This window comes from Akebia trifoliata, chromosome 9 (genome assembly GCF_017979445.1).
Source record: "Akebia trifoliata isolate Shusen 1 chromosome 9, ASM1797944v1, whole genome shotgun sequence".
Lineage (NCBI taxonomy): Eukaryota > Viridiplantae > Streptophyta > Magnoliopsida > Ranunculales > Lardizabalaceae > Akebia > Akebia trifoliata.
In genome coordinates this window covers 22305880-22326113 of record NC_141383.1, presented here as the reverse complement: position 1 = coordinate 22326113, position 20234 = coordinate 22305880, and the positions used below count along the sequence as shown (strand labels likewise).

Sequence of the window (20234 nt, the reverse complement as noted above, 5' to 3'; positions counted from 1 at the left end):
CTTTGAAATTGATAAATTTTCATCAATCCTAAGTTCGTCAAGAAACGAGTGGATTTTCTTTTTGAAATGAAGGGATTTTCACATAACTTCGAGCAACTTTATCTTTCTCTTGACTCTAGCTCTTTCCATCTTTCATTTTTGTTAAAACGAGAGAATGAGGTCGAAATCCTTAAGAGATATATGCATAATTGTACCTCGGGCAATTGGGAAGAAGAGGTGATGTGGGTCACATCTAGCTTCAAGGGCAACTCAACCATTCAAGATATCAAAAAAGTCATTTTCTGTGCTTTCATATATCACTTGTGGAGAGAGAGGTGCAACAGGATATTTCAAAACAAATTTAACAACCACAACACTATTGTCTCTATGATTCAAGAAGAAATTCGATTAAAGTTTGAAGATTCCTTGAAAGAGATCGAGGATACTGACTACAATCGGCACTTCCTTCAAGCTTGAAAATTTAATGCGAGATTTTCTCAACCTAGGAGAGTTTATTGCTCCTGGCCAAAGTCAGACATTGGCACGTGGGCACTCAATACTGATGACTCATTCTCGGACACTCGAGGTAGTCTTGGAGCTATCATTCGACATCATGAAGGAATGGTAATTGCTGCTATTGCACACCGGATGAACCCAGTCTCAATCATTTATCATGAAATACAAGCTATCCTTGAAGGGCTTAAGTTGTGTATTGCAAAAGGTTGCCTCAACATTCGGGTTCTAGCAAACTCATTAATGGCTGTCAATATTCTTAACAACCAATAGAGTACTCCATGGAGTGTTATACACTTAGTCCTTTCCATTAGAAGGCTCATTCCTAGTTTTCATAGGTACACTTTCAACCATGTTTTCAGGGAAGTTAACTAAGCGGCGGATTATCTTGCATCCTCTTAAGACTTTATGGAATGTTTTGAAGTAGATAGTGGAGTTCTCTCTTGTAACCTCGGTTCTATCATTGATAAGGATCATAGGGGTTTTCTTTTCTTAAGGTTGTAGCTGGTTTGGGTCTGCCTTAACCCTGTTGACCTTTTAAAAAAAAAAAAAAAAAGAGAGAGAATGAGGTCGATCCTTCTTCAGTCTTGGTTCAGGTTAAAATGAGTGGATCGCGATTTAGAAACGGTTCCTAACATAAAAAATGGTTTAAACATTTTTTATTAGAAACAGCCAAAATCCGTTTTATCCTCATGTTCCAAAATAGCCTTTTTCTTGTAGTGCTTGTGGGGTACCTCAAATTTATCGTTTAATTTTCAAACTTGTTTGGAATGAAAGACAATATTCTTGGAACAATTATTTTGAGATTTGAAAACCCTTAAGAAAGGAGGAAGAAAGAAAGTTGTCTTGTTTTGTTTGTATTTTTCAAAATGTTATTATTGTCAATCCTTAAATTGGTTTGCAATAAAATTGATACAATTTGAAAGCTCACAATAATAGTGATATTTAGATATAGAATTATTGTATATCTATATAAAATATGAAAATTTTCTATAACACCTTTAAAATTAATTTGATGTTCTACACAAAAGTAATATAATTATGCTACCAATCCATTCACCTTTATAATAATTTTATTATTATTTTTTCTTAAAACATTTTTTATTACTGAGAAAATCTGTTTGTCACAAAATAATATAAAACAATGATATTTTACTTAAGCAACACATGCATCACACTTACATTCTCCCAAAGATTAGTAGAATGCATTTGGTAGTGAGTTTTCACATTAGGAAATCGATTTTGATTAAGAATAGTAAATTTAAAGGATTCTTTAATCTGATTAGTTCATCACTGCAAGCGTGTCAGATGAAAATTTTCAATTTTTATTCAAAATTAGTGTCTCAACATGCCACAATACATCAATTAAATCAACTTGGTAATTTATTTAGGTGTCTTAATCATAAACATGCACACACACACACGCACACATAAATAACATGCAAACTACCCAACAAGCTTCGATTCAGACTACTCAGTACAAGCTCCAATCCTCTAATCCCATGTATGATAAGTCAACCATTAGCGTGTTGGCCTAACAAATTAACTTGGGCACGTAGCGAGTTCTTGATTTCCATATCTTCTCGAAAATTCAGGTATTCTTATTGTCGGCATTGGACCATCAGTATCTTCAACCATTAAAGTCTTCGGTCGGGGGACTTGGGGATACTTCATTAAAATTGTTGGCGAGCCGACTAGAAATTATCCGACAATGATGCAATCAGGACCATTTATTCACAATTTTGGTTGAAGACCAGAAGAATTTGTGGGTGAGAGAAACCCTCTCATGTTAGTGGTTGAATCGCCCTCCAAGTGTACAGTGTATTTTCCAGTAATTTGGTCTCCAGCTTGTAACAAGCAAAAAAATGGTCCTCATGCACTCAGCTTGAATATGACACCTATAGGTTGCAAATCCTCAATCATGAAAACATATTGAAATTCTCTAGGGATGAAGAAGTTGGTGTATTTCATTTAAAGCTATGGTTGATTATCATGAAATATTGAAGTTGAATTAGTGCTTCAAGTGGATCCCACACATTAAATATCTAAATGGGTTTAGTTTATTAATGTTGCATATGGTACACAATAGTAATGTGGAATCCATCAAGTGTTCTTAGTTTAAATTTCCATTAAAGGAATGATAATAAAGATCTAACCCATAGACTTTCTTCTTCTACACCTTCTCCTTTGTTTATTTGCCAGGGATCCAATAAGTTGATTGGGATGATTTGATCAAAAATATATTTAGGTGATAAGATCCATCAAATGATAATCTTGTTGCAATAGATGTCTTGAATCTAGTTGGTGTTGTAGTGTATACCTATACACAAATAATTTATTTTGTGTACATTCATGCTTGTGTAATTTTAGGGCTTCGAAAGTGTAAAATTGAATAGGGAAAGAGGATTTCAAGTTTCAGAAGGTCTGAGAAAGATATAAGGAGAAATCCTGAACTATAATTTCTTTCTCAAAGTTAATGAATGACTCATATCATCTCGAACTATACCATTTATGTGTAAGAGTGAAACCACGTTTAGTATGTGTACATCTTCTATATGGAATCAGAGCTAGTGATCATCTTATCAAATTTTAAATTTATAAGTCATCTTTACAATGATCTTATCATTTGTTGTACCATATATATACTCGTGAGCCTAAATATGATTAAATTTTTAGATGATCAAAATTTAAATTTATGCCCCACTTTTAGTAATTATTTCTATGTTTGAAGCACCACACACACGTGCGTGTACACCTACAAACTTAAATATGATTAAAGTTTTAGATGTGATTGGGGTTAGTACAGAAAATAGTGCCTTAAGGTCCCCTCACATCCAATTGCACATGGAAGTTGATAGTAACCCCCATTCACAATCTTAGATGAGCTCATACAGACTTTTGGAATGAAAGGATAAGCATGGGCGCATGACACATAGTTTATCCACATAGACACGGGAAAGAATGTCTTTAGTGATAGTGATTCTTGGAATAAGACTTTTGATGATGATGATGATGACGATGATGATATTTTACTTTTGTAATCATCATGATGTGAGGACATTGTATCCATCCTTGATATTTGGGTTCAATATGAGCCATTGTTACAAACTTATGTTGGTAACTTTATGGTTTGCACCATTGTTTGTCGGCTGTACAACTAAGTGGTGCATCATGTAAATCTATGTCTTGTATTTGGGATTGTTTTCTTTAATAGTTCCTCAGCACCATTAAATCTCATTGATTCTCAATTTCTGCAATAATCAAGGAGTCTAGAAATATAATATTAATTGCTTCATATAATTTACATAACAATATTTCTTTGCCTACCCAAAAAAAATATTACAAAATAGCGACACTTATCGAAAAATATTGGTTCACATAATTTATGCAACAAGGGCCGGTTGTGCACCATGCCATATACCATAGGTTCTTCTCAAACGCGTTCGACCTGGTTCACTTGTGATGAAATACTTGTCGCTTGTGCCGTCTGATTTACTTGTTGTTGATATATTGCTGCCATCTTGTTATAGAGATCCATATTCATTGATTGCTGCTGCACACAAGCACAAAAAGCAAACAAACATGTTTATAGTCCTTGACATTTAAGTGTAGTAAAAAATGAAGATAACCCTTTAGGGTATATGTTAAATACTTGTGCTAGAAAGGCGCAGCGAGGATCATTCGATGTAAGGTTTGAAGTCATCGGTGAAGTCGAGTGCGTTGCCATCATAGGAGGCACAACAAAAGGAGGCGGAACGAATGTGGGTGTGGCAGCTGCGGCGACTGAAGTTGGGTTGAGGAGAGGGGAGACGGGTTGAGAGGCGGTGCGAGCGATGGTGTTCATGTCGAACATTCCCATTCCCATTCCAAGTCCCATACCCATGCCCATGCGTGCTAGTAGAGACATTTGGAGTTGTTGTTGCATCCCTATAGGCATCATCATCTGGGGCATGTTCATGTTCATGTTCATGTTCCTAATATTCATCACCTGAACTTGTGCTTGAAGTTGTTTCAAGTACTCAATCACCTCGTCGAGCATTGAAGCTTTATCCGTCTGCAAATTAAGTGATAGAACACTTCAAAAAGGGCAACAAATTAAGTATTCAGATTTTAATGATTGATTTTTTGAATCTAGGTATAAGTACCATATCTTAAACCTAGGAATGTACAATTTTGTTGTAACTCGTTTTAGGGTTACAGAAAATTGAAATAAAATTAATTAAGAAATTCAGGATTCGAGGAGTTTGTAAAGAGTTGCAAGAAATCCAAGACTACTACAATTCATATCTTCAAGTTAGTGAATCACACATGTTGATCTAATTCAATACTAAGGACTACGTTCATGGACGATGATAATTAAAAGATTTTACTAAATGCGAAGAATTCGAAAATATTCGAAATTAGACTAAAAAAATAACTTATATTACCTTACTTGAATTGGGTACAAGTTTCTGCAAAGCTCTCATCTTTTGATTGATCCGATCTCTACGTCTCTACATCAATAGACATAAAATATCAAAAACATTATTATAAGTGTCTATAACTATTTCGTTGCATCACCCCCCAAAGAACATTATCACTAGCAAAAATACACTCTTTGACGTCATTCTAAGTATTTCCTTGTGTTCTTTAAGGATTGATGAGTGAGCGTAAATTACCCGTTCTGATTGATTATGAACTGTAGCAGCTCGACTACGCCTAGTGGATAGAGATCGACCAGTTTCACCTTTGGTCTCTGGTTCTTCATCCTGGTTTTCCTGGCAAATAAATTGTACCACAATAAGCTCAAGGTTGTCACATTAATAGAATTTCACTAATATGCACTCCTAAGATGTGAATGATTATAGAGAAAAGAAAAAAAAAATTAAATTAAATTAAATTTGTGGAAAAATATTCCCAATAAAATAGATTTCCTAAGAAATATTAACATGTGTTCACTTTCTCGTTCAAAAATATCAAAAAGAGAGTTGGTTTTTAGTTTTGAGGGCGAGAGGATAAAAGGTCAGAGAATAACATTAAGATATGTCCATCCCATGGTTTTAAATCTTGTTCGAGACCGAGACGACTCGTCCAATACGTCTCAGACAGACAAGTCAAACGTATCGGACAAGATTTAAAACCATGGTTCATTTTTCTCATTATTGAACGAGACAACTCAAACGTATCGGAAAACTCGTTCAAAACAACTCGGTCTCGACGTCAAAAATGAGTTTTAAAACCATGGTCCATCCTAATAGGGAAATCATATTTTTAAGGGGTTGGGGGGATCGGGGCAGAGAATACTTTTCTTCAATATGCTAAAATCATTTTGTATGGAAAATGATTTTTCCACAAAATCTATTTTCCTGAGCAATCACATAGACCATTAATGATACCCAATTTTTTAAATGACCAGAATACCCTAGTGGGATCTTAGTTATTTACCAGTCTGCCACGGCAAGCTGAATCCTCCTCTGTGGTCTTGGTCTTGAAGCTGGGAAGAGATTCTAATGATGTCAATGTCATCATAGTTGTATCAGTGTCACGAAAAAATGTTGCACTTGCACTAGCACTTGCACCTGCACCTGTACCTGCACCCTCTTCTTGAACAGTATTACTAAACTGTCTTTGACATGGGCCGGACTCAGCCCGTGAGCATTTCTTCTTCGATCTGAGGCCCATTCGGTTCTCGCTCATATCTTCAGTCCATTTTCCACCAGAAGATGCAACGGAATCGATCATCGGATACTCGTTGAACTCAACGAAATTCAGATTTTGCTCGTTGTGAGTTCCTTGGTGGATGATCGACTCGAGTGTGTCACCATCTTGGGCCCATGAACGCTTTGTTTGGGCTATGGGTACAAGCTCACCAAGCCTATGCATGGCTAGTTGGCCATTCTCCCATGTCAATTCTGCCACTTCATAATTAGGCCTGAATTTCAAAATAAAATAAATAATAAATAATAAAACAGTAAAGTGAGGGTAGAAGCCTAGAAGGTTAGAATTGGAAAAGAGGAAGGAAGATAATTTGCTTGAGAAAATAGCCTATTTGTAGGTGTGTACGTTTGTGCATTATGTGAGAAAATTATTTTGTCTGATAAAATAATTTTTTTTCCCATTTTAGAGGAAAGATATTTCTGACCCAACCCCCCTAATCATGGAAAATGATTTTCTTGTCAGGGTAGGAAAATTGTTCTCACCCCCAAAAGTAGAACCCAATTCTCTTTTTTGACATTTTCTAGGGACAATCAAACACCAGCAAAGATTATATTGAGAACCCCATTTTTTCAAAAAATATACTTTCCTAGGAAAATATTCTCTGCAATTATTCACACCTAAAATAGAAAAACATGAACGAATGGCAAAAGAGAATGTGGGGTTTGTTCAACTAAATAAAGGTATTAAACAGCATCATAAAGGAAGATTAAAATGAAAAAGAAACAAGTCAAGTAAGAGAGAGAGAGAGAGAGAGCATCAAAGAAAACTATCCCATTGTAACATAAAATGGGCGGAAAATAAAAATGAAAAAGCTAAGAGCATCAAGAACTAAAGCAAACAAAGATAAAAGTGGGTGTTTTTTCTTTCTTTTTTGATGGATAGTTGAAGTGGGTTCTTCAAACACAAAAGAATTCAATGTAATAGGGGAATTTTTTTTCACAAAGTGGGATTCTCTCTCAACTAAGAATAGAATCCATTATTATAAGCAAACATATAAAATAAAATAAAATAAAGATCAAAGAATAGAAACACAAGGAACAAGAGAGAATTCTCCAAAAATACATACATGGGGAAAAGTGAATTGGGTTGCTGAGTGTGCCAGTGAGAGGATCTATTTCCTTCTACTTCCACTTGTTCTTGTCTTTGGTGTCTCAGATTCCAGTTGGGTACTTCACACTCACTCATGATGCTCTCTTCTCTTCTTTTCTTTTTTTTCTCTCTCTGTCTCTTCAAATAAAGAATAACTTGGGTTTGGTTCTCTTATTTCCTTTTCTTTGTTCTCTTTTCAAGTCCACATTGGATGATGGAGACTACACCAGAAACATGTGGTAGCAAAAAAGCCTAGATATACTTGGCTCTCTTTCTCTCTACATGGTTGGAGGTACCTTAGAAAAGGGTATTTTTGTCATTTTCAGTTACTGAGTTACACTACAAAGGCATTTATTTCATGGGTTAAGACTTTCATGTCTTATCTAATATGCATGGGGTCCAAGTGTTAAATTAACTATGGCCCTCCACTTTGGACCATAATTTAATGCCCAATTTGCCCATTTTAATCTAGAAAATTATAATTTGGTAACAAATTTTATGCTAAAAAATATCTTTTTTGATCACCTAAATGGGTCTTATAACATTAGAGGCCACAAAACGACAGAGGTTACCTGTCAGGGAAAATGATTTGTTCATAGGATGGTTTGGATAGTCCAAGTGGGATGGCTTTGGGTCTTGGACTATCCATATGGTGGGTCCTGAATTTTTTGTGTCATTTGTATGAATTGTAACTTTTCAAGTCAACTCTCATAAAATTCCACCTAAAGTGTTAGACGCTTTAGTTAGTAAGTTTCACTCAGTTTATCTCAATTTCAATCATTCTAAATTGAAAATTTTCATAAGATATTTGAGAGAGATGCTATATTTTAGAGTCTTGATAATATGACTCGTCAGGTGACATATTCAATCAACTCCCTGACGTGATAAGTTCGGGAATCATACATTTGTGCATCTCAAGATACACAACTGCCTCGAGATACACTTTTTTAAAGTAAATGCAATTGTTTATCCCTAGGTGTACAGATCTACTAATCCTGAACTTGTCATGTCAAGAAGTTGATTGAGTATGCCATCTGGAGAGTCATATTATCAGGACTCTATTTTTTGTATATACAAATATAAACACAAGAGCTTGTTCCAAAAGAGTGAGAGAAAGATAAAAAAGAACATAAGTTGAAGAAGTAAAAGCAAATATAAACACGCTTAGAACAACATAAGTATAATTTCAAATAAAATAGAATGAATGAGCATGATTGGTTCAATTGGATCACCAAATGGTTTGAATGTTCTCATCCTTATTCATTCCATATTTAGCCTCAATTGCGCAAACTATTACCTAGTTAGGCCCTTAAATCTCAATTGGATGTTGCCAGGAATGTTTGCAACGGCTATTGAAATGCACGTAGCTTTGAAGATATCTCACCACGTGGCATCATTTCATGAGTTGTAAATGGTCCTCTATGGACGCCACGTGTCAGCACCAATATTTTTATTCTTCGAGGGACCTCTAGCTCTAGGTAATAATGTCGTTTTACAAGTCCCAACTAACTCAGGAAAGTCTTTGGGTAATGATACTAGAGATTTGGGTTCAAATACTGTCGGCACCATGTTATTGAACTTGTTAAAAATAAACTTATCAATTTAAAAATATGAAATTCATCATTTATTTTTTTTCCTTTATACTTCATTCGAATTAAGTCATCGTAAGAAAATATATGGCACAAAAATAACACTTATTTACCAAGTTAGTGCCAAATTAGTGTTGAAATATGAAAAATACAATATTTTAGAGAAAATATATTAATTGAGTCGTGATAAAATGACTCGCCAGGTGGCATACTCAATCGGCTCACTGACATGACAAGCACAATGTGAAAAAAGCCCAAAATTTCGACGGACAAAGTAGTCAAATTGACGACGAATTTTTCATTGTCAATTTTTTTTTTCAACGGACTAAAACTATCAAATTAATGAAGGATAGGAGAAATTCGACAGTTTTAAGCCGTCAAATCTGTGAATATATAGAATTTCGATGGTCCTACACCGTCAAAATTCAGTTTTTAAAATTTGTGGGCATTGGCATGTCAATTTTTTCTATCGAATTTTCCAATTTTCACGTAGTGAAGTTTGGGAATCATAGATCTGTACGTTTCGATATACACGATTACACTTTCCCATAATAATAATAAAAAAAATGAATTGTATCCCAAGGAAGACATGTATCCCGATGCGGAACCCATTTTTCATGCATGATAAAACATACCTTCCAACTCTTAAATTATTGCCCAAAACATAAGAGACCATTTAATTAAAAGAATCGATTCAATGGTCTTTTTAATGCCCTTTATCATGGCCATGGCCAAAAACGTTGCCGTGGACTCTTTTTGTTCCACGAGTCCTCCAAGTCCAAAAAAAAAATCTCAATAGTTGGTTGGATTGGATGGTTGGACAGCTGGGTATAACATTGGTTCACATTGATGACCTATAATTCATGTCAAATCGAACCAAATTTCCTTTAAAAGTTGCTCAACTTGGACCGGTTTGGTTTCATAAAGTTAAAAACACAACAAATCCAAATAATTGGGCCAATTCGGTTGTTAAATTGTGACTTTAGAGAATTTCTATGGGCATCCAAATTTTTTTATAAATATTAAGGGACAAAAAGTAAAAATATATGTAAAAATAATCATTTTTCAAAATAAGGGTTAGAAGTTTCGGATTGAACTGATTTTTTGTGAAGTTAATCTCTATGATGAGAAGATCATTCTCACAAAAAATCAGCAAAATCTAAAACTTCTAAATCTATCAAAGGTGCTTTACAAATTATTTGTAAAAAATCGACAGTTCACATTCTAAATCACTTTTGACAGAGTTAGAAGGTTTAGATTAGGTAGATTTTTTGTGAGGGTGATCTTTTTTTCATTATAGATATTTCATAAAAAATCAACTTAATCCGAAACTTCTAACCCATATTTTGAAACATGATTGTTTTAACTTATGTTCTTTAAACGCTCTCCTTTATAATTAGTAATTGGGTCAAGCTATTTGCATCCACCATTTTAATCATTGCACCCACCTAAAGCACATTTTGTTGTGGAGTTGTAATGGAGAAAGTGGGTGCAAATAGAATGATCCTTAATAATTGAGGCCCTCTATTTGCACTTACTTTTTATGTAAGTGTATTTACTTAATAAGTGCACCTCAAAAAAGTAAAACAATTTGGTAAGACATCTCTCTCTCTCTCTCTCAAATATTTGATCTTGCCATGTTGATACCGGACTATCAACATGGCAAAAACTATGTCAACATCAGCCTATCGACACAGATAAGATAAAAAAAAATGATTTTTTATGTCGATATGCACTTGTCAACATGTTTTGTATGTGTCGACGGGCACCTGTTGACATGGCTCAGGTGCCTTTTGACATAGGAAAAATTCAAATAGTAAAAACCTGCCTTCATTGATGTGATCTTCCAAAATCTTAAACTTGAAAGCTTTAGACAAGAGGAAACAATCAGAAAAATGAAATGTGAATTGCTCACTTCATCTTCTACACGAGAGCAACAAACGAGAAGGGGAAAATGAATTTTCGATATAAATCAACCTCCATTGTTGTAATCTATTGAAATATGAATTTTAAAGCCTTTTAAAATCTTATAATCAATAGAAAATGAAAGGATTTGACCTTGTCTTCACATGTAGCGCGAACGAAAATTAGGATTTTGAGTTTTAAAATGTTGGTTGTAATGGTGGGTGTAACTACTAAAAAATGTGGGACCCAAATGTCATTTTCTTTTATTGAGGGGGTGTACTTATGCTTACGTAAAAAAGTAGGTGCAAATAGAGCGGCCTCCTAGTAGTTATGCATTCCAAAACAATTATAAAGTTATAGAACTTCTATTAGCACCCAATATTTTTACTTGTTTCACTCCAATTAAAAATAAAGAGAACTAATGAATGGTATGAAAATAGTCATACTTTTATTTTAGGAGTGAATGTTAGGTCTCAATATTTTCCCCTCAATGGTATCAAGAATAGTAGATCAAAATTGTATGAAAATCTTGATTGGATCATATTTCATTATAATTGATGAATTTCTTTTGGGAAAGAGAATTGAACATTTGATCCTAAATCATAATTGATTTTGTAATTTTTTAGGATTTGATGTATTCTTTGAAGAAGATTATATATTGTGGATAGTGTAATTCTGTCCCTTTTTTCATCTTGTGCACTTTTATTAGTGGGTTATAAATACTACGTGAAAATTGGAAAATTCGATAGAAAAAATTGACAGGCCAAGGCCCACGAATTTTAGAAATTGAATTTTGATAGTTTAGGATTGTCGAAATTCTTGATGTTCCCAGATTTGATGACTTAGAGCTATCGAATTTCTCTCATCCTTCATTAAATTTATAGTTTCGGCCTGTTGAAAAAAAATTGACAATGAAAAATTCGACCCTTTGGTCTGACGAATTTTATGAAATTTGACGGCTCAAAGCCGTCAAATTTGAGCTTTTTTCACATTGTGTAAGATTGCAACTTGGACAGGTTGGAGGGTAAACCCATGCTCAACCTAAGTTGCAGAACCCTCACCCGAGCACAACTCAACATGACCGTCGGGCCTGAGTTCATTAATCCAAACTCAACTCGAGCTTGAACTTTTAAAATTGGATTGAGATCGGGTTAGTCCGAGTTAGATAATTTTGGGTAGACTTCTCTTTCATATCCTTTCCTTTTAGTTGAGCTCTTTCAACTCAATTACATTGACCCTTGTTTTTAGAGTTACCTTTGTGGCATCCTCTTATTCCGGGAAGAATAAAATCGTCATTTGATGGAAGTGACAAATAACTCAGCCCAGGTTCGCCCTTCAATCGGGTTGAGATCGGGCCAGCCAACCCATCTGGTAGTTAGGAGAAAATTCTGATGTGGTAAATAATTTAAGTAATAAGGGTGTAATAAGTAAAAATTTGGGTGTCAATAAAATTTGTCACAATTTATAATAGGCGTTTGAGGTTTAATGCACAAAACAAACTACTAAAGAAGAAAAAAAAAAAAAAAAAAATTCTACTTATGTGATTAGAGTATATTTCTTCCTTAAAAATCAAAATCATTGGTAAAAAATTAAGATTTAATTATATAAAAAAAAAACTCAAGTCAATGGTTATAAAAGTTCAAAAATCAGTGGGCCCAAAGGACAGTACCATGGGAACTTTGTGGCCATAGGATCTTTGAGTACTCCATGACCCTAGGAATATGGTATCATTGTGTGAAAATTAAAAAATTCGACTGGCCAAGGCCCATGAATTTTAGAAATCAAATTCGACTGCATATGGTTGTCGTAATTTGTGATGTTCCCTAAATTCAACAGCCTAGAGTCGTCGAATTTCTCCCGTCCTCCGTTAATTTGACGGTTTCGACCTGTCAGAAGAAAAAATTCGACAATGAAAAATTTGTCGCTATGGTCCGTCAAATTTTACGAAATTCAATGGCCTTGGGCCATCGAATTTGAGCTTTTTTTTCGCATTGTATATCATCCTCTCCTATTTTTTAGGATAATTTATACATGCCCCTCTACAAGTTCATAAACATGTGAAATCCCCGTGCTTCCAAATTGATGACATACCCCTTGACCTTAATGATTTTTCTCCCAAAAATCGGTTGTCTTCATTCAAGCTCTTCAACCTCTTATGAATTATTTCAATATTGTCTTAATCTTTTCCAAACAATACTTAATTTTTCTAATCGAAAGTTCATCATCGTCGTCCCTAATTATCTAAATTTTGAAGGTAGAAGGATAAGCTTAAGATTGAAGACTATGGTGAAAGAGTTATACCTTAGAATGTTGAAGCCGACTGAGTTTTTTAGAAAGAAAGTCAAGAATTTGAAGTTTATTTAAGCCGTTTTAACCATGAGTGTTGGGTGTAGTGGTCAGGGCCTCCCTCTGAAAATTGAGAGGTCTTAAATTCAAGCTCCTTCGTTGGCCACCCACAAGAATTTATCCTGACTTAGCAGTATGTGTGGTGTGTTAAGTATTGCATGTACTTGGGGGATTTGGGCGAGATATGATGCTCTGAAAGGCTAGTTGCCTCGCTCATGCTAGTCAGACATATGGGTTTGGAAACATCCGCCATTTAGAAGAAAAAAATGCTCATTTTTAATAGTGATTCTCTCTATTTGTGAGTATTTGAAATGTCCTTGTGTTCCAAAATGATGAAATCCCCCTTAATCTCGGTCTTCTTTTATAGATAAATGAAGAATGATCTAAATGCCCTCATCTTCAACCTTTTGATTGAAAACCCTTTATTTTTCTATTAAAATTCTATCTACTCCAACCTCTTCAACCCCCTATGATAAATTATTTATAATATATTCAACTTCATCTTCAATCCATCGTTTCCAACCTCATCTTAATCCATTGTGGTTTTCATAGTCGTCTATCTTTTAAAAAATCCCTGGGATTGGCAATGGGTCAGATAATACCCATCTACCTTACTCATCCAACCCGAATAAATAGGATATGAGCAAGGTTTTTCTACCCAATTAAGAATTCTGGTAATGTTACCTGATACCCATTTATCCAAAAGTTTTGTAGGGTCGAGTATGAATATATGTCATGTCTTATTCGATTACCCGTTTATCCAACAACAAAAGTATAATTTCATATTCTACATATAAATATATATAATTAATTAATTTTTATTATTAAAGTTTAAAAAAAATAATAAATAAGACTGGAGGGTAAAAATTTGGGTGATCTAAGAATCGATTAGTAAATCGGGTATGGTTATCCACCTAAAACTTGGGTAAAATTTTGGATTTGAATATTATCCTAAAATTCGGATAAGAAATCGAGTATGAGTGTATATGTTTCAATTTGGGCACGAAGTCGGTAGAAGCCTTACCCCACCCGTAGCCACCCCTAAAAATCCCGTATTATTCTAGAGATTTGAAGATTAAAGTAAATGGTTTTTCCTACACTTTGGCTACATATTGAGTATGAGAGCATTTAGGTCATTTTTCATTAGTCTATTAGAGGCGATTAAGGTCAAGGGGCAATCATCGATTCTAAAATACAGGGGTATCTCAAATATTTTCTGAAAGTCGAGGAGTACATTTTTATTTTACGAATGCAGTGCGAGTCGCGACAAAGTACTAACAGCTTAACGACAGATATTTTATATTTTTTAAAATTTTAAATATTCTTTCTCAGAAGCCTAAGTAGCTGACGAGATAAAGGATGAGGAAGATGACGAGTTCCATAATTCCGGACGAAAATGCCCTTACTGTATGGCTTCTTCACGCGAAACCCCTTTAGTTAGGGTTTTTATTTTTTTCTTTTATAGAAGATTTAGAGAATACTTTCTCAGATAAGGTGAGAAATCAGGTTTTGATTTCATGCTTTTGTTGTCGATTGATTTATGTAGAAGTGAAATTTTAGTTTGTTTATTTGAATTTGAGTGTTTTGGTTGATTTTGATCTTGATTTAGGGTTTTGTAATTGGTACCAATTGCTTGAATTAAAATGTGAATTATATGGATTTTATGAAGAACAAAATGTAGACTTATTTGTAGTGAGAAAAGTTAGAATTTTTAGAAGAAAAAAGATTAGATTTTGAAAAGCTTTTGGCATGAAATTCCACATTTTCGCCTAAAATTACGATCAGAAATCCAATTATTATCAATTGAAGTCTTAGATGCAATCTTCACTTTGAAAATTTGATAGGGAGCTTTGTGTGGGATGATTCTGATGACAGTTATAAAGATCATATAGTGGAATGGAAGGTTGTTAGTTATCCTAAGAACTGTGATGGTGAGTTGGGGATGTAGAAAATTATAGTGATGATTGATGAATTTGGGTTTGTTGGGGAAATGATTTGGGGGGGGGGGGGGGCGGGGTATGGAGTTGGAAATTAATATTCTTTTGAGAGAATTCATTGCCTTCAAGGGTGGGGATATAAATTTTGAGTGGAAGAGGTTATAGAGCTCAATTTTGGTGGCTCCAATTGATTTATAGGATAAGAAAAATCACCCGATTCAGGATTTCATGATTTGTTATGTTTAAGATATCTCATTAATTTATGTTTCCGTAGAAATTTGAGTGCTTCGGAAAATTGATTTAGGGCCTGTTCTTTACAAAAGCCAACTCCAGCTCCAAAAGTTGGTTTCTGGAAGAAGCAGAAACCCAAAGCTAGAAATTGATCGTTACAGAAGCACATAAGCTAGAAATTGATGTTCGCTTGACAGTTTTTTATTGCTGGATTCTGGTAAAATGATCAAAATACCCTTAATATTGATAATGCACTCAGAATGCACAAAAAATAAGCAGAATACCTTAATAAATATATAATTACACTATATATATAAAATAAATTTATATTAAAAAATTATAAAAATAATTATTTTCAATTTAAATAAATTTATAAATTTTATAATTCTATCGAAATTTTGGCAGCATCTCCTCTTAAAAATGAACATATGAAATTTTTCTGATAAAGAAAATACCTACATAATACACCATCCAACATTCACATAAAGATGAAGGGTGTTTTGGTAATAAAGTAGTGATGATGAATTGTTTTTAGTCTTGGTAGTAAAGATGAAGGGTACTTTGGTAAAGATAAATGGTATGAAGGGTATTTGATAATTCCCTTTTGTTTTTTAAGGTTAAGTTTGGTTGAAAATTTGATTAAAGATGAAAGGTATTTTGGTAAAGATGAGTGGTATTTTGTAAGATGAAGGGTATTTTGATAGTTACCTTTTGTTTTTCTAAGGTTAAGTTTGGTTGGAAATTTGATTAAAGATAAAGGGTATTTTAGTAAAGTTGAAGGGTATTTTGGTAAAGATGAAGGGTATTTGAGTAATCTCATTTTATTTTTTAAGGTTAAGTTTGGTTGAAAATTTGATTAAAGATGAAGGGTATTTTAGTAAATATGAAGGGTATTTTAGTAATCTCTTTTTGTTTTTTAATGTTAAGTTTGGTTAAAAATTTTGATTAAAGATGAAGGGTATTTTAGTAATCTCATTTCATTTTTTAAGGTTAAGTTTGGTTGGAAATTTGATTAAAGATGAAGGGTATTTTGGTAACTACACTTGAGCCGTTTTACGTTTTTGGCTTTCCGCAAAAATCATTTGAAGAAGCCTCTCTTGGACGACTTCTTTTAAGAGCTATTTTTAAGTTTCAATTGAAATCTGCGGGTGCTAAAAAAATCCAAACGAACATCATGTATCTAGCTTTTTTGGCTGAAAAGCAAAAAAAACAGGCTCCTGAAGCTCAAACGAACAGGGCCTTAGCTTTTAACTTGTTATCTGGTCTTAGTAGCTATTCTATAATTCCTCGAAAGATGACATACACATTTGGTCGTTGAACCGTGATAGCATGTTGTCAATCAAATCATTTTATTCCAACCATGACTCTTCATTTGGTTCCCTTCATTCAAAAGTTTTTTTTCTTCTTTGGATAGGTTTAAGTTGAAGCTGAGGTTTTGATCCCAAGTTTGTGCTCTAACCATGCACACATAAAATAATTTGATTTAATTGAGGAACGTGAAATAGAAAAAATTTGTATTCGGGAAAATGCTAGATATTTAGTCCATGGGTATCCCTTTGAACTAGCTTGATGAACACTCTTCTTTCCATTATTTGCTGAATTCTTGCCTCTTGGGTCTTCCAGAGTTGAAATTTTCATGGTGAGTTGGAAAAAAAGTCTCATTGTGGAGTTATTTGAACCGAAAAAGGTGATCACATATGTACAGCCCCAAGCCCATGATAGTCCAATATTATCCACTTTGGGCCGAAACCTACACAGCTTTAAAACGCGCCGTGTCAGGGTCACACAGCGGACTCGGCCCCATCCACGATATTATCCTCTTTGACGGCTTCACCTATCTCACATGCAACCCTTTCTTCAAAGTTTTGTTTCCCACTGATAAATTTTACTCTCAGGAGAACGCGTCATACCATGTAGGGTCTGGTTTGTTCTTATAACCTAGGTTCTAAACATTTTCTTGTCCGATGTGCAACTAAACTCCAACTCCCCTTACCATTCCATCTATTACACAGGATGACTCCACTTCGACCCTTCGGTCTTAGCATCCCTTTCCCTATCTAAGGTAGGTGCACCGGTGGGATCGTGACAACATAAATTGCATTGGTGTGATATGTTATACATAAAAAAGAAGATGCCCACCACCTTCTCATTTTCTAAGAAAGAAAAGCAGTTCTTGTCTCTTTATGGAAGTGGAAGTGTTTTATCTCACCTAAGGATCAACTTAGCAATTAGTTGTTATATTGAGGAATTGATAAGAAAGGGATGATACTTTGGATATCCAAATCTTTCATCTTGTTGGGCAATCTGAAGGAGAGAGAGAGAGAGACAAAAAATTTGTAAGTGTATGTTCATCTGTTGTACTGGTATTTTGAAGGTGTTTGAAAGCTTTGGAAGTTGAAGACTTGAAGCTATCATAGAAGTTAACAAGAAGGCAAGTAACAAGTTTGCTTGGTTAGGGCAGAGGAAGACTGAAACTAATGTTTTCTCTTTGTAAGTATGATTGAAACTAATTTCAATGGGGAATCCTTGAGCAATCCTAGACTGGCTGGTATTAGAGGTTCTTCTACAAATGAAGAGGGTTGTATCAAGGAGCTGTTAGATGGAAAGATTCCATTGAAGTGGAACCCCTTGATGTTTTCAATCGTTTCAAGAATTTTGCTCTTCAGCATGGGTGTTACTGAAGGGGGTTTCTCTACGTTTATAACGTGGGCGTTATGGAAACCAGAGGGGCCTCAGGAATCAACCAATATTTTGTAGCAGCACTATTGATCTTTGTGATTAGTTAGAGATTATGTTATTTAGATATATTAATTTATCCAGAAAAAAAGTAAAGGAAATATTTCTTCCCTTTTCAGGAGTAAGACATTCCTTTCATAACTGAACTAGCTATCGTATATCATGGAACATACTGGATGGAAAATGTTAAATATTGTCAACATCTATTTTTTCCTTGATTAGTATTTTTTGAAACTTGAGAGATCCTGAGTTGGGAAATAAAAGAGAGTGGCATAACTATGAACTAGGCAAAGTCTTTTGGGGCAAAAGTTGAGAAAAAGTGGAAATTATCATGCCATCTTATTCTCTGATGGTGTTCATTTAATCCTTTTATCTGACTTCACTCAAGGAGTTGGTTTCAAAATGAAAAAGAGGCTGCATCTGCAATTGAATAGTGGAGCTGCTCTGCCCTTTTTATGGGTTGCCTGGGTTGGTTGAAACTTATCCCACTCTCTTTTGAGTTCATCTAATTGAAATTAGATCTATTTGAATATATGATTTAGCTAGATTATCTGCATTCACTTCAGGTCCTTTATGAAATCAATTTTTGAAGTTTTGGAATCCTTAACTTGCTTGTTTCTGATTGTGTTTCATGTATTTTAGCTAAATCCCACTGTCTTTTGAGTTTATTTAATTGAAATTAGAGCAATTTATATAATCTGCATTCACTTTGGGTCCATTATGAAATCAATTTTTGATGTCTTATTCCTGATCGAGTTTCATATATCAGGATCATTGCCTCTGATCTTTGCTATTGATTTGGAAGAAACTTGACCATTATCACCTTTTCGAAACCTAGATACAAGGTCCAATAAGGGTCTTGATCATTTGAGAATCCTATCTAGTTGCATTACCTGAGAACAATGATAGTAACAAAGCAGTACCGTTGTATGCACTCGTCAAGTTGTGCAAAAGATCATCTTAGTGAAGATGTGATTTTCCTAGTATTTCAACAACTGAATTGGAACCCAAAGTTGATTGCCACTTTGTCTAGTGTCTGCAAGTGGTTTGACGACATAGCTAAACGGGTTCTATGGAAAGAGTTCTGTCATGCACGAGCTCCAAAAATGATGCTTGATCTGCAATCTAGTGGAAGTCACAGCGTGGATGGGAACTGGAAGGCACTTGGGAAGCTTCTCATTTACTGTTCGGGGTGCATCAAGGGTGGTGGCCTGTTTAATAGCATTCAAATCCCCGGCCACTTTGTTCACAAGACCCGGTTTTCCAAGACTTCAGGGAAAAACTTTCTCTTACCGCATTGCAGAACTGATGTGTTGTACGTGTCAGACCCTTGCGAGCATCTTGACCAGGATGAGGAGGGTGATGTGGGGTTCTTTCGCGGAGTTTTCAAGTCATTTTCAGTTTCAAGAGTTCGAAAGATGTTGATTGATAGGGACGCCAAGCTTCATCCAACCGAGGTGTGCCCTTATTGCAAGGCAAAGCTGTGGAGCATGCTACAAGCTAAAATGATACCACAGAGTGCGGGCCATTGGATGGGTGCTTATGATGATTACATCGAGTATTATGTGTGCCTTAATGGGCATATGCTTGGGATCTGCACCCTCTTCCCCATTTCTGATTTGTCGGAGTCGGAGGAATGTGAGATATGTGATGTTTGATCGGACTTGGGTTTGTTCTCTTCTCTTGTAGAAGAAAATCATAACTGAGTTCTTGAGATAGATTAAAAAATTATTTTACCAAATACAGGGCTACAGGCTTTTACTGCTCAGTAGAGCTTCTGTGCCGGTTGAAAATAAGCTCTCATCGTAACATAATACTTCATGTCAAGTGTTTCCATTGTGAGATTAGATTTCTACTATGTACTTTGTGTGCTGTAACTTATGGAAATTGTGAGTTTTCTATAACAGGTATCTTAGTTAGGTTTGTTAAAATACAAGTATATTTTCATCCATTTAACTGATTGGATTTAGGGGGAATGCTTTCACTTGTTGGTCACCAGCTTAAAAACTTCACAAAATCCAGTAATTTTTAATATTGCAAAACAACCACGATTTAAGGTTCTCAACTGCAAATATGTCTAAACACCTCATTTCATGCAGTGGATCTTACTTGGATGTGGGTGAGGCAAACCTGTAGCTAAACCTTTAAACATTTTAAACAGGGCATGGGATTTGTCTTCAGTGTTTCCTCACATGAATCCTATCTTCACGCT

The 20234-nt window shown here is 34.8% G+C and overlaps 2 protein-coding genes across 5 annotated transcripts; one reads left to right on the top strand and one right to left on the bottom strand.

The window, feature by feature from the left end:
* Window positions 1-3760: 3760 nt before the first annotated feature.
* On the bottom strand, window positions 3761-7434 carry LOC147394706 (transcription factor UNE10-like). 3 transcript variants are annotated; one of them, XM_086454713.1, is made up of 6 exons: window positions 7256-7434; window positions 5917-6403; window positions 5151-5249; window positions 4920-4985; window positions 4145-4546; window positions 3761-4042 (listed from the first exon to the last, which is right to left on the bottom strand). In XM_086454713.1, exons 1-6 carry the CDS (start codon window positions 7372-7374, stop codon window positions 3926-3928), a joined length of 1290 nt encoding a protein of 429 aa, XP_086310839.1. In that variant the 5' UTR covers window positions 7375-7434; the 3' UTR covers window positions 3761-3925. The 3 variants fall into 3 exon arrangements, with proteins under 3 accessions (XP_086310839.1, XP_086310838.1, XP_086310840.1); XM_086454712.1 differs by having other exon boundaries at window positions 3761-4045; window positions 7256-7433; XM_086454714.1 differs by having other exon boundaries at window positions 3761-4045; window positions 5917-6383; window positions 7256-7394.
* A 6978-nt stretch (window positions 7435-14412) lies between these two features.
* Window positions 14413-19926, top strand: EDL1 (EID1-like 1). 2 transcript variants are annotated; one of them, XM_086454416.1, is made up of 2 exons: window positions 14413-14525; window positions 18792-19926. In XM_086454416.1, exon 2 carries the CDS (start codon window positions 18925-18927, stop codon window positions 19678-19680), a length of 756 nt encoding a protein of 251 aa, XP_086310542.1. In that variant the 5' UTR covers window positions 14413-14525; window positions 18792-18924; the 3' UTR covers window positions 19681-19926. The 2 variants fall into 2 exon arrangements, with proteins under 2 accessions (XP_086310542.1, XP_086310541.1); XM_086454415.1 differs by having other exon boundaries at window positions 14458-14612.
* Window positions 19927-20234: the final 308 nt, after the last annotated feature.

Excerpts from the sequence above, each read along its gene's own strand:
- EDL1 (XM_086454416.1), top strand. The coding sequence starts at position 18,925 with ATGATAGTAACAAAGCAGTACCGTTGTATGCACTCGTCAAGTTGTGCA.
- LOC147394706 (XM_086454712.1), bottom strand. The coding sequence starts at position 7,374 with ATGAGTGAGTGTGAAGTACCCAACTGGAATCTGAGACACCAAAGACAA. Across the intron at positions 5,250-5,916 it reads CAGCTTGCCGTGGCAGACTG|GAAAACCAGGATGAAGAACC; the intron begins GTAAATAACTAA and ends TTTATTTGCCAG. Across the intron at positions 4,046-4,144 it reads GCTGCGCCTTTCTAGCACAA|CAGCAATCAATGAATATGGA; the intron begins GTATTTAACATA and ends GCTTGTGTGCAG.